Raw genomic sequence first — 14,740 nt, forward strand, 5'->3', positions numbered from 1 at the left:
GGGAAGTAATAACTCAATGAAAACCTACTATCTTCCCTCAAAAACTATGTGATATTCCAAACCTCTGGTCACCTGGAAGGAGCCAGTCTAGCATTGAGAGCTCAACATCTGCTGTTATCTCCTACCCATAGACTGTAAATGACCTTTTTAAAGAAAAGATTTATCTATTTATTCTATGTATGTATGTACTCTGTAGCCATCTTCAGACACACCAAAACAGGGCGCCAGATCGTATTACAGATGGTTGGGAGCTACCATATGGCTGCTGGGAATTGAACTCAGGACCTCTGAAAGAGCAGTCAGTGCTCTTAACCACTGAGCCATCTTCCCAGACCCTGTAAATGACCTTTTTAAAGGAGAAACACTTTCAGGTATCAAATCATATTTTTAAAAAAGTTAGATAACCGATATATAAAAAAAATAACAACTTAAATGACAACCATTTGTGTCCTTTCCGTTTTTATGAATAAAGGGTACAAAAACAGGCAGAATTTTCTAGAAGCTTTCAACCACCTGGCAGCCATTCATGTTAGTTAGTCAGTCAGTCAGTTAGTTAGTTAGTTAGTCAGTCAGTCAGTCAGTCAGTCAGTCAGTCAGTCAGTCAGTTAGTTAGCTGTGTTTCTGATACGGGGTCTTACTGTATCCCTGGCTGGCCAGGAACTCACAGAGATCCCCTTGCCTCAGCCTTTTGCATGTTGGGGTTAAAGGTGAATGTCACCCTGCCTGATTTTTTTAAATTGCTTGTTCTACTTAGAATGTTTCCACTTCCAAGTTCAGTCTGGTTATTGCCAGAATTTTTCTACTTTGCCCAAGACTATTAGAATGAAAGGGAATGTAACGTGGCTTTAGAAGTTCATTTTTCACAATGTGACGAAATCATCAATATAGTAATGTGGTGCTTTGAATGAGAATGGCTTCTATAAGCTCATATATTTAAGTGCTCGGTCCCCAGTTGCTGAACTGCTTGGGAAGGGTTAGGAGATATGGCCTTGTTCAAAAGCCTATGTCCTTCCAAGTTAGCTCTGCCTCCTACTTGTAGATAAAAATATAAGCTCTGTATGGAAGAGCCGACCCTGCCTCTTGTCAGCTCTGTGGTAGCATCAGCTAGCGAGATCCTCTCTTTCCCTTTAACTTCACCAGCAGCAGCAGGTGAGAGAGCTGGCCGTGGTGGAGCCATGAGAGCAGGAGAGCTGTCCCTGCTGTAGCACCCAGGAGAGCTGGCCCTGGATGTGGGGGTAGCAGGTGAGCACCGGAAAGCCAGCCCTGCCTTTTGTCTGCTGTTGTTGTCAAGGGAGAGATGCCCTCCTCCCCTTCCTCACTCCCTGCACAGCAGTGGGGAGAGCTAGCCCAGAGGTCATGAGAGTTGAGGGGGATGGTGGTGGGGTTGCTGGTGAGCCAACCGGAAAGCAGGAGAGCCATTGGGCTGACCAGCTCAGATACCTCTCAGACCCAGATCCAAGGTTTTGAATTGGCCCATCCCAACATCTACTCCATCAATGAACTGCTGGAGTGCATGAAGAGGCTGGTCCTACAGATCCAAAACGACAGGATCTCCATGACACCAAGCAACAACAGGATATCTGAGAGGAGTCCCAGTGAGGTTCCGGTATCAATGGTGTAGCAGAAGCCAGACCAATGAGTCATTGCAATGAACATTTGCAAGCAAAGAAGTGTGGAGAGGGAGGTATATTTGTGGGACACACTGGGACACACAACAGCTTCTGCAATGGGACTTTTTTCTCTGTGGTAGAGGAGGTTGCAAGAGTAGAGGATGGTTATGACGGGAAGGGGAGATGGGTGGGATTGGAGGCATGATGTGAAATTCGCTAAGAACAAGTAAAACATTTTTTTAAAATATGTAAGCTCTGAGCTACTGCTCCTGTGCCATGCCTGCCCTGCTGTCGCCATGCTCCCAGCTCGGACAGCCATGGCCTCTATCCCTCTGCAACCTTGTGCCCCAATTTAAATGCTTTCTTTTAAAAAAGAAAGCATTGCCTTGATCATAGTGGTTTTTGTCACAACAATAGAAAAAACAACTAAGACAAGTAATATTAACATATGCTGTCACACAAGATGGTGCAGGAGGAATGTTTCACACTCCTATGGTTTAGACAGCTTTCTTCAAAGTGTCTCTATATCAGAGGCTATGTCACAAAGAGGCCGCATCGGGAGTGTGCTGGTGTCTTGTGACATCTTGAGAGGATTCATGCAAATATCTACTCTCCCCAAATAGGGAACCTGCAACTAACCACAGTAACAATTCCACAAAAGTCTAATCTGGCTAACCAATGAGTTCACTGAGGCTACAGGATCACAAGTAAGAGCTTACTTACAGAAGTATGAAACCCTCAAAGGCAGCTGCATTACCAAGAAGCTGGTCCTAACCAAAGACGCACAAAAGCTGCATCCCTGCAGCTCTCTGAACCCGTGGGCCGCTCTGATAGGGCTCTTCCGCACGCATGTCCTTCCTCATTCTAGAGTTTTGAGGTGAGGTCTTGTGAATCTTCTAAGTGTCATCTTTCCAGGTCGCAGGGCCCTTGTTTATTTCCTGATTCTCATGAGCCTCTTTCTTCCTCCAGGGGGAAAACCTTCAATTCAGAGGAAACACTCACCCTTTTCTTCTAATTCCTGTATTCTCTCTGTTCCCTCTTCTGTGATGTACCCTGAGCCTGGTGTGTGTGTGTGTGCATGCATGTGTGTGTGCCTGTGTGTGCGTGTGTGTGCGCGTGTGTGTGTGTGTGTGTGTGTGTGTGTGTGTGTGTGTTACAGATATCCATCATGGCTCAGTGTCATGTCTAAACACTACAGCAGCAGTCACCTTTTCCTGGGAGCTTGACAGCTTTTAAGTGTCTGTGCTACATTGTCCATTACAAAAAGGAACATTTTCTTCCAAGATTAACTATAGCCAGAAGCAATAGTGATCCTCTGTAAATCACTATTTAATTTTTAAACATCTGTTTGTTTAATTACTGTGTGTGTGCATGTCACCAACTCATCTCAGTGGCCCTGTAAATAATACTCTCTCTCTCTCTCTCTCTCTTTCTGTGTATGTGTGTGTCAATAGCAGAATTACATTTCAACAAAACAACTGAAATGATTCCGACACTCCATGACAGTTTATTTAAAACATTTCTCTGTGTGCATGTCCATTGAATTCTAAGTACAGACACTTAAGGCCATGAGCCATTGCAGTTGTGTCGACACAGAGAAGCTGAAACGGCACCCATGTAAAGCTTTGTAAGTCAGTGATGGAGGTCAAGTTCTGTAATATGAGTCATCTGTCCCCTACACAGTAACTATTTACAGGGAAAACCACCAAGAATTTGGCCTTTTCCCTTAGTAGAAATGGGGTGGAATATGATGCTTACAAACAGCTCTTGCCACACTGCCCTCGAAAAACTCCGACCACTGCCTCCTGTGTAGGGTCCGGCTACAGACAGGCTATTTTCAGGTCCTGGAAAATAGGCATGCTTGCTTGCAGACGCACTGGCTCGGGTATGCAGACCGTCTTCTTGCTGTGTGAACAACACACACGTTGTTGAAGAACGACAGGAAGTGGGTTCTTGGTTACCAGGAGAAAGAACTAGAAGTTGTATGGTCTTTTCTTTCCTGTGCCCATGTCTAGTGAAAGGAGTCTCCACTTTCCTACTATACAGTCTACTCCCGTTCTCTGTGTGCCAATAGGAAGGTGGCAAGGCTACTCATTGGGGTGCCTATTCGAGGCAGAGGAAAGAGTCTAGATCCACACCCAAGAGGTCTGCCAATGATACATTTGGAGGAGAGGCTAAGAAGGGAGAAAGAAACCATGAGAAATATTCTGGTAAAACCTTTATATAAAACCAAATTCATAAAGCAGATGCAAAAGCTTCGTGTATTAAGGTAGGGAGAAGAATTAAAGATCAGCTTCTCCAGCTTCCTCCCTAAAACCTTCAACTCAATATGACCCTACAGAAGAGTCAGGAGAACCCAGGGTCCCAGAAAATCCCTCTCCTAAGATGGTTATCACTATAGTGAGGTTGAACTCCGTCAAGCAGCACCCCGAAGGTCCAGAACTGTACTTGGTGGTCTTGCGGGGATGCTAGGGGGTTGGTTGGTTCTGAGACTCACCTGTCATTGACCGGCAGAGGGGCAGTACAGAAAGTCCCAACAATAGGAGTCCTGTCTTTTCTCCAAACCCGACTAGAAACTTGGAACTTGAGCTTCACTTGGATTATCTGGCACTGTGGGCTGGGATGAGCCATGATCCCTCTCCCTTCAAGTTGTTGTTTAGGTCTGAAAGGCAAGGAGGGAGGGGATGAGCCAGCATGGGTCTGTGTTTCACTTGCCTTTGAACCAAGGGGCCCCCGCAGGTAAACCTTGTTAGCTGTCAAGTACTAAGGCTCGGGCCCCTTGAAAATAGAGACAGAAGATTTTTGGAATCCTCTGCCCATAGGCCAACAATTTTGAACGTGACCCAGGATTTTTTTTTCATTATTGGAAAGTCAATAAACATTTTTATTCAAGGGACTTCCCATGTGATCCTGTCACTGTACACCGAGATTACCCAAGATCAAGACTTCTGAAACAGCTCTTTCTCAAAGAAAAAAATGCTGAATCCAGTTGTGCTGCAGGATGCACTGGTTGCCTGGGGCCTGGGTAGTAGACTGTGTGTCCTTCCATCCTGGTCTCTCAGACAGTGGGGGACTCAGAACCAGGGAGAGAGGCAGGGTTCAGATGCCTCGCTATACCACAGCAAGTTGGGTCCTGACTCATCACCAGCCCCGTTCCCTTTTTCTTTCCAGTTTTCCAGAGTGGTGGTGTCCTCTTGGTGTGTGCTTCTCATCCAGAGGTGGGCTTGCCGATTGGTGCCTCGTTTCACAGAAAGACTTTGGGTATAGAAAAGATGCCCTTGCTCCGAAGCGTTTTATAATATGCCAGAGAAAAATAGGATTTAAGCAACTGCTTTTATCAAAGACCTTATAAATTGTAAGGGATATGAAAGGTGCTCTGAGGGAGTGACTTGACTTGGGTAAATTCTCCAGTTAAAAGGAAAACTTGGGTTTTTACAAAATAATAGAAAGTAGAGGGGAAACACACTTCTTCCTGGCACTTACTCTTCTAATTTCTGATTTTTTAATTAAAGGAAAAAAAAACATAGGGGATGGTTAGAGTTAATGCATTCGGTGTCTTTCTTCAAGAGTCACGTGTCTTCCTTTGGGAGTGAAGACTAGCCGCCTATGAGAGGTCTGCTAGCTGTCTATGAGAGGTCTGCTGACCGGCTTCCAGTGGGCGAGCGGGAACAGTGATTTTACTCATCAAGAAGACCTAGTGTGTCAGGGCCAAAATCTCCAACTGGCTACAGAAACAAAGGAAAGCCCTTTCCGGAAGCAACAGAACTTTAAACAAATAACTGTGAAAAGTCCTCAGCTCTCTAGTCCACTACAGTCGGCAAGCCGCTGTGAGCACCTGTAGACCCATGACCCCGAGGGGCCAGGATTTGCAGACAACACTGTCCAGTGTGGCAAGATGTTCTCAGGAGAAATGATCTCTTCTCAGTGGAATTTGTCTATCCTCATAGCACAGTTCAGCAGGACAGCCTGAGGACACACCCTCCCACCCCCAGCCGATGTGGTCACTCTCCTTTTTAACATGCCCAAGGGCTCCGCAAGCAGTTCTCAGGCCAGAAATCACACTCCCTAATTTGTCCCTTCAAGCCCGACTTACCTCTCCAGCCTTCTCTTGTTCTACATCCTACACCTTGGCTTTGTCTTCCAGCACACCTCTGTACCATTACCCATTGCCCAGCTGCTCCTGCAAATCCTTTGATCCCCTGGTCGCATCCTCAGACCCACTTAGGCGCTGTCCCTGCTCTCTCATAACACAGAACAGTGGACCGGGAAATGTTCAGAGAGGTGTACACAGCTCATTCTCCTATTTGCGTTCAGTTTTTTGTTTTGTTTTGTTTTGTTTTTCTCTCCTGCAAACCTTTGCTTGCAGCTACTTTGTCAGCATATCTGGCAAGGGCTGTCTAAGGGAAGCACACATTGGCCCCTGAAAGCCTCTGGGTTGGGCAGGGCTTGTGAAGGGGGCTCGCTACACTTCCTGTGGGGTTGCTGACTCCGGCCCACCAGCCTCTGCGGTAAACTCTGCATTTCCTCCCGTGCCTCCCATCTCCTGCAGCTTTCCCAGTGCGGTTGTGATTAGTTTGCTCTGTCGGAGTCCCTTTGGGGGGGTCTCTCCTGCATCGGCTCTATTTTCCAGACTGGACCCTAACAGAACCAGTATTTACATGTCTGATTAGATAGTTTGCTGCTAGCTAGTAATTGCTAGTAACTATTTAGATAAACGGGCCCACCTTGTCCCTGACTCCTGCTCCCTGCCAGGCTTGTCCCCACCCCAAGATGCAGTTCTTTGTTCTCTTTCTCCAAGCTTGGTCCCACCAGTTCCCCAGACCCAAGTCTGCCCTAAAGGAATGGAAATGATTAACTCTGGTCCCGCAAACTTGGAGCACCCCTTCTGACCCTAACATCATGCTTTAACTGGCCTTCTGCCTTGGGTTGACCCAGCCCCACTCCTCCTTCCATGGGCCAGCTCCTGAGGCCCTGGTCACCCCTGCAGGGGGATGGTGACTGAGGCTCTCCTTCCTGTTAACACCCCTAATTCAATTCTGCCTGGACCCCTAAGCACTGTTTCCTACTGAGAACTAGTCACTTTTGGTGTTGCCCACTAGCCTTGCTTGCTAGCATCAGAACACACTACGCTTAAGGTGGTACTGAGCCCAACCCTGCAGCTTGGTATCCGTGAGTAGATCTATAGTGGGCACTGTCCCCAGCTTGGTGGGCTAGGCCCAGCCATCACACTGCGTCTGACCTGGAACATATACACACATGGACGAGGGGCTTAGCCGTAGGACACTTACGTACATGGTGATCTTGACCGAGGATGTCACATTGTTGCTAAGAAAGGTGACTTCGATGCTGGTATCCTTTTTCCTCTTCTCCTTCAAATGAAACTCCACAAGGCTGTGGTGCACTAGGAAACCAAAGAACAGCAAAGGCTTGGCAGGTGGCGCAGGCACGAAGAGTCAAAGCCCCACGGAGCAGCAGCCTGCCTGGGATTCTCTACCTCCAAGGCACTGTCAGAGGCACAGATTACTTGTTATCTCGGGTCCTCCGAGTTCTCAAGTGTAAACCCAGCTAATAGTTATCCCACCAGCTGGAGCCAGGACAGTGCCCTCGCTTAGGGGACATTTAGAAAGTGTGAGTTTTTTATTATTGCAAGAGTAGTTCGCCCCTCTCCGTTTGGTGACCTTATTGTGGTGAGGTAACATTTATAAAATCACACTTAAAAATTACTTAGTGTGCACATGCCACTAGCTGGCTGGCTGTTCCATTGAGCCTCCCTTGAGCAGTTATAGATGCTCGGGTTCTCAACAAGGGTGTTACCAACATAGACTAGGTGAACATCTTGGCTCATGGTGACATGAAGTAATAAGGACCCTCTGACTGTCTGATAAGGGAGGGTACTCTGGTCTCTATTGTTTCTCCCTTGGCTCCATTCATGACTGGAACATAGTTAGAGGTATAATCCTTTACTCTCCCCGTCCCTGTGTTTCTCATCTGACTCTTGGGGAAATAGCCAATGGATGCAGATACTAAGCTCTGTGACCCATCCGAGCCCACCAGCCTTAGTAACAGACTCATTGACAAGCACCAGCACACTCAAGAACTCATGAGACAAAAGAGCCTGCAATCCTGTCCCCTACAAAGAGAAAAACAATCCGGTGTTACACATCTCTTGCCTGTTACTACTAAAGGGTGTTGTAGTGAGAACTCTGGGATTTTGTTTTCTTTAAAAAAAAAAAAACTCAGAAATATTACAGAAATATGTTTTCATTTTAATCCCAGGTGTGGGATATAGGACTGCTTCAGATTGTCCACAGAGGCGGATTGTGATTTTCCTCATGCTTTAGCAGGGGTGTGATTTTGCCGGCTGCAGATAGTCTCTGCAATTTTGTAATGTTTGGAATTCTGGGAAATTTTCACAGGGTATATAAATGAGAGGCAGGACGGGTTGTTGGTTGCTGTTGGTCATGGTTTCTTAAGTAGTTATGTGCAAAGAAGAAACAAGAAGAATTAGATATCCTGACAGCGAAGATCAAACTTGCTCTAAGGAACTGTATGCCTCCTCTAATCAGCAGGAAGTAGTCTAATAATAACATTGTCCCCTTTCCTTTCTAACCTTTTTTTTTTTTCTTTTCTATCTAGGTTTAGAGGATTGAAAGGGTGAAAGAAAAAAGAACCTACAGAGTAGTAAAAGACCAGTTACAGGGCGTGAACTGTTTTGGGCTGGGCAAGGTTCCTGAACTAGGGTGAATATTTGTGATATAAAGGAAACTTAGGTAAATTTGAAAGCTGGCCCAGGCTAGTTAGACAGGACAGGTTTCGTTGGCCTAAGGAAGGAATGGTACCCTGCATCTATCCTTATAAGGAAAGGAAGGCTCAGAGGATGCAAGCAAACAGGTGTTCACGCTGGCTGGTTTTCTGTGTCCCTCTGCAGTGTTTGAATGGACAGGAAGTGTTTCAGGGGTATAAGGGAGAGGTTTTGAAACAAACATGAAATCGGAAATGGTATGCCCTTCGATTCTGCCTTAGCAGGGACCTCAAAAAGCTCATAACCCCCAACATCCCCAGGCTCCCATACCTAGTGTATTCTTAGCTGCACAGACAGAGCCTGCTCAGGTTGCTGCCAGCTTGCCCTGACTGGAATGAGAAGCCAGGTCATCTGGTCTTGGAAGCATTGCTTTCACCACTACACACCACAGCCTTCCTGTGACAAGAAGAAGGAACAAGGAACGGGGCATGGTAGCTTGAGGTGGCATGGAAAAGAGTCCCAGATGTCGCAGCCTGATTCCCTCACCTGTTTGTGTGCCTCAGCTATTGTCTCTCAGAACCTCACATCATGAAAATTCCACCATGGACTGAGACTATTTTGTTCCTCAGACGTGGCCATATCCACGAAGCTCTCCACACCCGCGTCTAGATCTGAAGCCCTCTGCCTAAGGAAGGGACTAATTAAGTACTGGGTTCTGAGTCACCATGACTCTGACTTCCTCTATACTATTTTATCCTCAGAATTGATTCTTGCAAATGAGCACCATCATTGCTCCTGTGTTCCACAGGAGGATACTGGGTTTCAGGAAGGCAAAGTAACCTGTTCCTAATAGTCAACTAGAAGACAGAGAAGCTGAGGTTCAAAGCCAGGTCCATCCAAGCTCTTAGCACCAAATCACACTACGCTGGGACTTTCCAGTAAATGAAAGGCAGTAGCCACAAGATTCCTCTACTAAAGCCACATATGCTAATGAGGAAATCAGTTCAAATTAAAATGACTATATAATTTATCATCCAAGTTAGCATAGTTTTGCCCTGTGTGCACCGTAAAGCAAACAAACAGGAGGGCCCAAGACAATGAACACCAACCAGGAAATACAGTCACTCTCCTGGAGCCATAAAGACCATGGGAAGGGCACTGGCTTAATGGCTAACATATTTCATGGATCTCAAGACTAATTTTTACTTGTGTTTTGCATCTTTTGTACTCATTGACACCTTAGCTTCAAAGAGTCATTGGGAGCAGTATCCATGAACAGCTAGATTGTGACCGCAAAGGAGAAGGTGGCAGAAGTCATAAATTCCTCAAGGATTCTGACCTAGAAGGCTCTACTAGGGTGGGAGGTATGTGGTGTGGGTACCAGGAAGGGAACGAGTGTGAAGAATGGCATGAGTCACAGGTACCTCTGAGAGAAGCCCCCACCCTCTCAATTTGAGACAGGGTTTTTCTGTGTAGCCCTGGATGCTTTGGAACTCACTCTGTAGACCAGGCTGACCTCAAACTCAGAGATTCATCTGCCTCTGCATCCTGAGGGCTGGGATTAAAGATGTGTGCTACCACATCCGGCTGAGCACACATTTCAATGGGGAGAGAAAGAAGAGTGAGTATGTGAGCAGAGGGAAGCTCTTGAGTCTCCACTGAAATGGTGCTGCTTCGATTCACTCTCATAGTTCTGGTTCTGCCAGAGACTACCTCCCAGGATATCTCTTCAAACCCATCACTTCCTGTCTGGGCTCCCATACTGGGCTAGATGGGAACCATGGACACCTCCAGCATCTAGCTAGCACAACCGTACCTTTTCCTCCCTACTCACCACAGTACGGGGCGCTGGACATCGTCAGGAGATAAACCTTTACTTCCTTGGGGAGCGGCTCAATCTTGACACCACCTCGTTCCTCCAGTCCTGGATATAAAGAAGCAAAGTCAGCATCGTTTTCAGAAGGCCATTTCCAGTACCCAGAGTCCTCAGTCAGGCATGGACTCACTTATGCACCCTATGTCCCACAGATCCTCGACTGCACATGAGCTCTGTCTGTCTTTGTGATGGGTCCCAAGAGCCAAACAAAACAACAACAACAACAAAACAAAAATGAACAAACAAAACAAAAAAGTCCAGTGGAGCATAAACAGGAAATCAGCAGGAAGGACATTCTTCAGAAAAATTCTTTTGTTTTCTTTTTAAATGTGTTGTTTCTTTGTTTTTGTTTGTTTAGCAGGTGTTTTAGTCAGGGTTTCTATTCCTGCACAAACATCATGATCAAGAAGCAAGTTGGGGAGGAAAGGGTTTATTTAGCTTACTTCCACATTGCTGTTATCACAAGGGAAGTCAGGACTGGAACTCAAGCAGGTCAGGAAGCAGGAGCTGATGCAGAGGCCATGGAGGGATGTTCTTTACTGGCTTGCTTCTCCTGGCTTGCTCAGCCTGCTCTCTTACAGAACCCAAGACCTCCAGCCCAGGGATGGCACCACCCACAAGGGGCAATTGAGAAAATGTCCCACATCTGGGTCTCATGGAGGCACTTCCCCAACTGAAACTCCCTTCTCTGTGATAACTCCAGCCTATGTCAAGTTGACACACAAAAACAGCCAGTACAGCAGGGGTCTAGGGGGAACCAGGGGCATTTGCATGTTACAACACACGTATGGGATTCAGAAAGCTCCGAGTAGGTAGCCAATTCTCTCATTCTACCAGGTGGATTCTGGGGATGGGAACACATGGTTTCCTGGCTTGGTGGCAAGAGCCTAACTGCTGAGCCGTTCCCATGGCCTTCATTTGGCTAATTCTTGGTAGATACCTGAAAGAAACTTGTTTTATGTCTAGCTTTGTGTCTGACTTGCAATCCAGTTCATATCCCAGTTGTTTTAATGGCACCTGTGTCCTGTTAGTGGGGACACAGTGAAGTGAATGTTGGTTCTGAAGACTCAGAGATGACTGTTGGGGAGACTGTGCTCAGGGATGAGGTCAGAGGACCCACAGGGTGGAGAACCTCAGGTAACACACGTGGAAGGGTGTGTGGCCTGTGTCTCTGAGGTTCCGTGAGAGGGAAAGCAGAGAGAGAAGTTGGGTAGACAGTAGGAAGTAGCTGTTACAAACCAGATGTTGACCCATCACCTCTGAAGGGAAGCCAGACACTTATTTGTGGAAGAGGAGACGATGCCAGTGTGTGTTGTTATGGGACACTATCTACCTTTCACATTTTGTCAGGCTAGTACCCTGTCACCGAAGGAGCAATAGCAAGCTGCTATATTCTGAGTGACATCTAGGCATGGTAGGGAGTGCAAAACTGTGGAACCAGAAGAGAGCTAATTGCTTTCCCTAGAGTTATCCCCCTAGGATCCGAGATACCATGGATTCCACAGATGAGCAGAGGCCCAGTCCCTCACCTTCCATAGAGTCCTTTCCTCAGACTGGCTATGACCACATAGAGATATACATGACCTGCCCAACAATTAGTCACCTCCCCTATCCCAGATGATATCATTTGGCCACCACAGCCTCCCACTTCTAAAGAGGACGTATGTGCAGCTCTGGGAAATCCCTACTAGGTGCATACAGCCATCAATCATGCCAACAGGGAGAATATAAATAAATAGCCATCAGCAAGCATAAATAAATGGCCATATTCCAAGTGAAGTGGGCTGAGCACCTCATGGGTCAATTTCCTCTTCCCAGATGAACAGACTCTTGACCCTAGGTCAGAGGTGCTCTGACAATGTGATTGTCTAAACAAGACGTGTACCATCACATCACCTGCTGATGTGCCAAAGTGGTAGGGAAAATCCCACATGGCCCCACCCCTAGGTAAAGAGCTACAGGCCATCAATGGCTGCAGAGAAAGAGAGAAACAATCTTCTCTAAGGATAGGCCCTTATAGGTTATCTGATCCTAAGTGGTCAGCCTTAAATACTTGTATATAAGAGCAGCACTAATAGGCTTGTGTGTGTGTGTGTGTGTGTGTGTGTGTGTGTGTGTGTGTGTGTATGTGTGTGTTTGACAATAATAATTATAGAAGAGAAGGAGGAGGCATTGGAGAGGGGGGAGGAAGAGGTAAAGATGATGTAAATGTGGCACTCATATTTGAAATGCTAGAAAGACTCAAACAACTTAACATTCTAAAATTTAAAACTATTTAAAAAACAAAAGAGGTGACAAATGGTTCATGCTAGAACTCCCCCAAATTGCCAAGGGAAGTTGAGGGAGATCTTACCAATCCTCGGACAGGAGAGCAGGAAAGGGTTAAAGCAATCCAGACAGTCCCCTGCGAGGAAGGCCTTGTAGCTGGCACAGGGGAAGGCCATCAGTGGGCAAGTGTTCTCCAGGGCACTGATGTAGAGGTGGACCGCCCTCATGTGATCACAGATCAGGTAACTGTAACCTGAGAGGGGGACAAAATCTACACCACAGTTCAGGACACGACCAGCGGAAACCCCCTCGATGCTGCTTACTGTAAGTCTACGAGCTCTGTACCGCAGAGGGCTATGAATAGACAAGCTGTCCCCCTGGGCCACACTTCGAAATATCAACAGACATGCTTACCTCAATCTCTCTTTCCCTTTTAATTTTCCTGAGCTATGGAAGCTTAGCCTGTCAAGAAAATTGCTTGATTTGAGATTGATTCTTATGGGATCAGAAAAAGATGGGGGCACACAGAATTAGGGGTACGACCCCTACAGCTGAGATACTGCTTGTCTGTCTTCTTCACCACCACTCACAAAACAGTTTTCTCACCTAGCAAAGAGATAGTCCGGAGCACTGGTTCTCAACCTTCCTAATGCTGCAACCCTTTCATATAGTTCCTCATGTTGTGGTGACCCTCAACCATATAATTATTTTTGTTGCTACTTCATAACTGTAATCTCGGTACCACTATGAACCACAATGTAAATATCTGTGTTTTGTGATGGTCTTAGGCAACCCTGTAAAAGGATTGTTTGACCCTCAAATGGGTCTTGACCCACAGGTTGAAAACCTCTGGTTTAGAGTTGACTGATGTTCATAATCAATCTGTTGAATCGAAGATTCTGTACCTCACCTAGCCCAATAACTCATCTAAAGAACTCTCCAAGAGGGCTGGTGAGATGGCTCAGTGGGTAAGGGCACTGACTGCTCTCCTGAAGGTCCTGAGTTCAAATCCCAGCAACCACATGGTGGCTCACAACCATCCGTAATGAGATCTGACTCCCTCTTCTGGTGTGTCTATATAACAATAATAAAAAAAAAATTAAAAAAAAAAAAGAAAAAGAAAAAGAACTTCCCAAGTATCTCAGTAACCCCAATTGATTTGAATGTTATCATTGATTATTGATTATTTAAAGGTTGCATCCGCTCATATGTATGCAACACGTGCACGAGCGCGTGCGCACACACACACACACACTCACGCACACACACATGCCACAGCCCAAATAAAAGCTAAAAGGTAAGGAGTAAGCCGCCTGCAGGGCCTTGGGGTTGTTTGACTTCCTCTGGGCCACAAGACTCTCTCTTGGCTTGACAGTTAAGGATAAACTGGGTTCGCTCTCTTCTCTCCTATGGTCAGGGGTCCCCTACTGCAGAGTTCCTTTTAGCATCAACAGGGAACTGGGGCAACTGGTCTCAGCCCCTGTTTCTCAAACTGCATTGTGAAGAAATGTAAAGTACCGCACTAAAATGCCACTAAGAGTTCCTACAACCATTGAACCAAAACCATTGCTCTTGACTAGGAGTGCAGAAATGCGAGTAACGTTTTCTAAGAAGCATGTCTGGAAAAACCAGTAAATCTGGCAAAAAAAAAAAAAAATAGAACTTGTTTGGTAAGACTGTCAAAAGAATCCTTAAAATGGAGCCATGTGTGATGATGGTGCCCACCTGGAATTCCAGTACTCAGAAGGCTGAGGCAGGAGGACAACCCAGAATTTGAGGTCAGCATGGGCTACAGCATAAGATACTGCCTTAAAAGCAAACAAAACAAAAATCCTTAACATATTGAGAATTTGATAAAACAAGGAAATACTATGAATACCCAGAAATCAGCATTTAATATTTCCAAATATATTAATTTTATATATTTATTTTACTCCTAAGACTGTAAGTATGAGCAATCATTGGTGCTTAGCTTTTGACAGGTTTAGTATTATTTAAAACTGATATTAACTATACTTGTTACTTAAATTCATTTATAATTTAAAATATGTGTTAAATACTTTCAAAAAGAGAATTCCAGAAGAATGTATTTAGGAGAAAATGCATTTAAAATATCTCTAAGAGCCTAGCAGTGGTGATACACACCTTTAGTCCCAGCACTTGGGAGACAGAGACAGGCAGATTTCTGAGTTTGAGGCCAGCCTGGTCTACAGCCAAGGCTATACAGAGAAACCCTGTCTTGAA

General features: G+C 45.8%; 1 protein-coding gene across 3 annotated transcripts in view; it reads right to left on the reverse strand.

Annotated features, from left to right (window-relative positions):
• Positions 1 to 3,096: 3,096 nt before the first annotated feature.
• Positions 3,097 to 14,740, reverse strand: part of Pla1a (phospholipase A1 member A) — a 37,984-nt gene continuing 26,340 nt past the window's right edge. Inside the window, exons 7-11 of one of the 3 annotated variants that reach the window (XM_031363859.1) lie at positions 12,582 to 12,749; positions 10,187 to 10,276; positions 6,903 to 7,011; positions 4,108 to 4,272; positions 3,097 to 3,515 (exon numbers count right to left, since the gene is read on the reverse strand). In XM_031363859.1, the coding sequence (XP_031219719.1) occupies positions 3,431 to 3,515; positions 4,108 to 4,272; positions 6,903 to 7,011; positions 10,187 to 10,276; positions 12,582 to 12,749 (617 nt within the window). In that variant the 3' untranslated portion in view covers positions 3,097 to 3,430. Of the gene's footprint in view, positions 3,516 to 4,107; positions 4,273 to 6,898; positions 7,012 to 10,186; positions 10,277 to 12,581; positions 12,768 to 14,740 lie in introns of those variants that run through there. The other 2 variants (XM_031363858.1, XM_031363860.1) reach the window with 2 other exon arrangements.

Source organism: Mastomys coucha, unplaced genomic scaffold (assembly GCF_008632895.1).
Source record: "Mastomys coucha isolate ucsf_1 unplaced genomic scaffold, UCSF_Mcou_1 pScaffold12, whole genome shotgun sequence".
Taxonomy (NCBI): domain Eukaryota; kingdom Metazoa; phylum Chordata; class Mammalia; order Rodentia; family Muridae; genus Mastomys; species Mastomys coucha.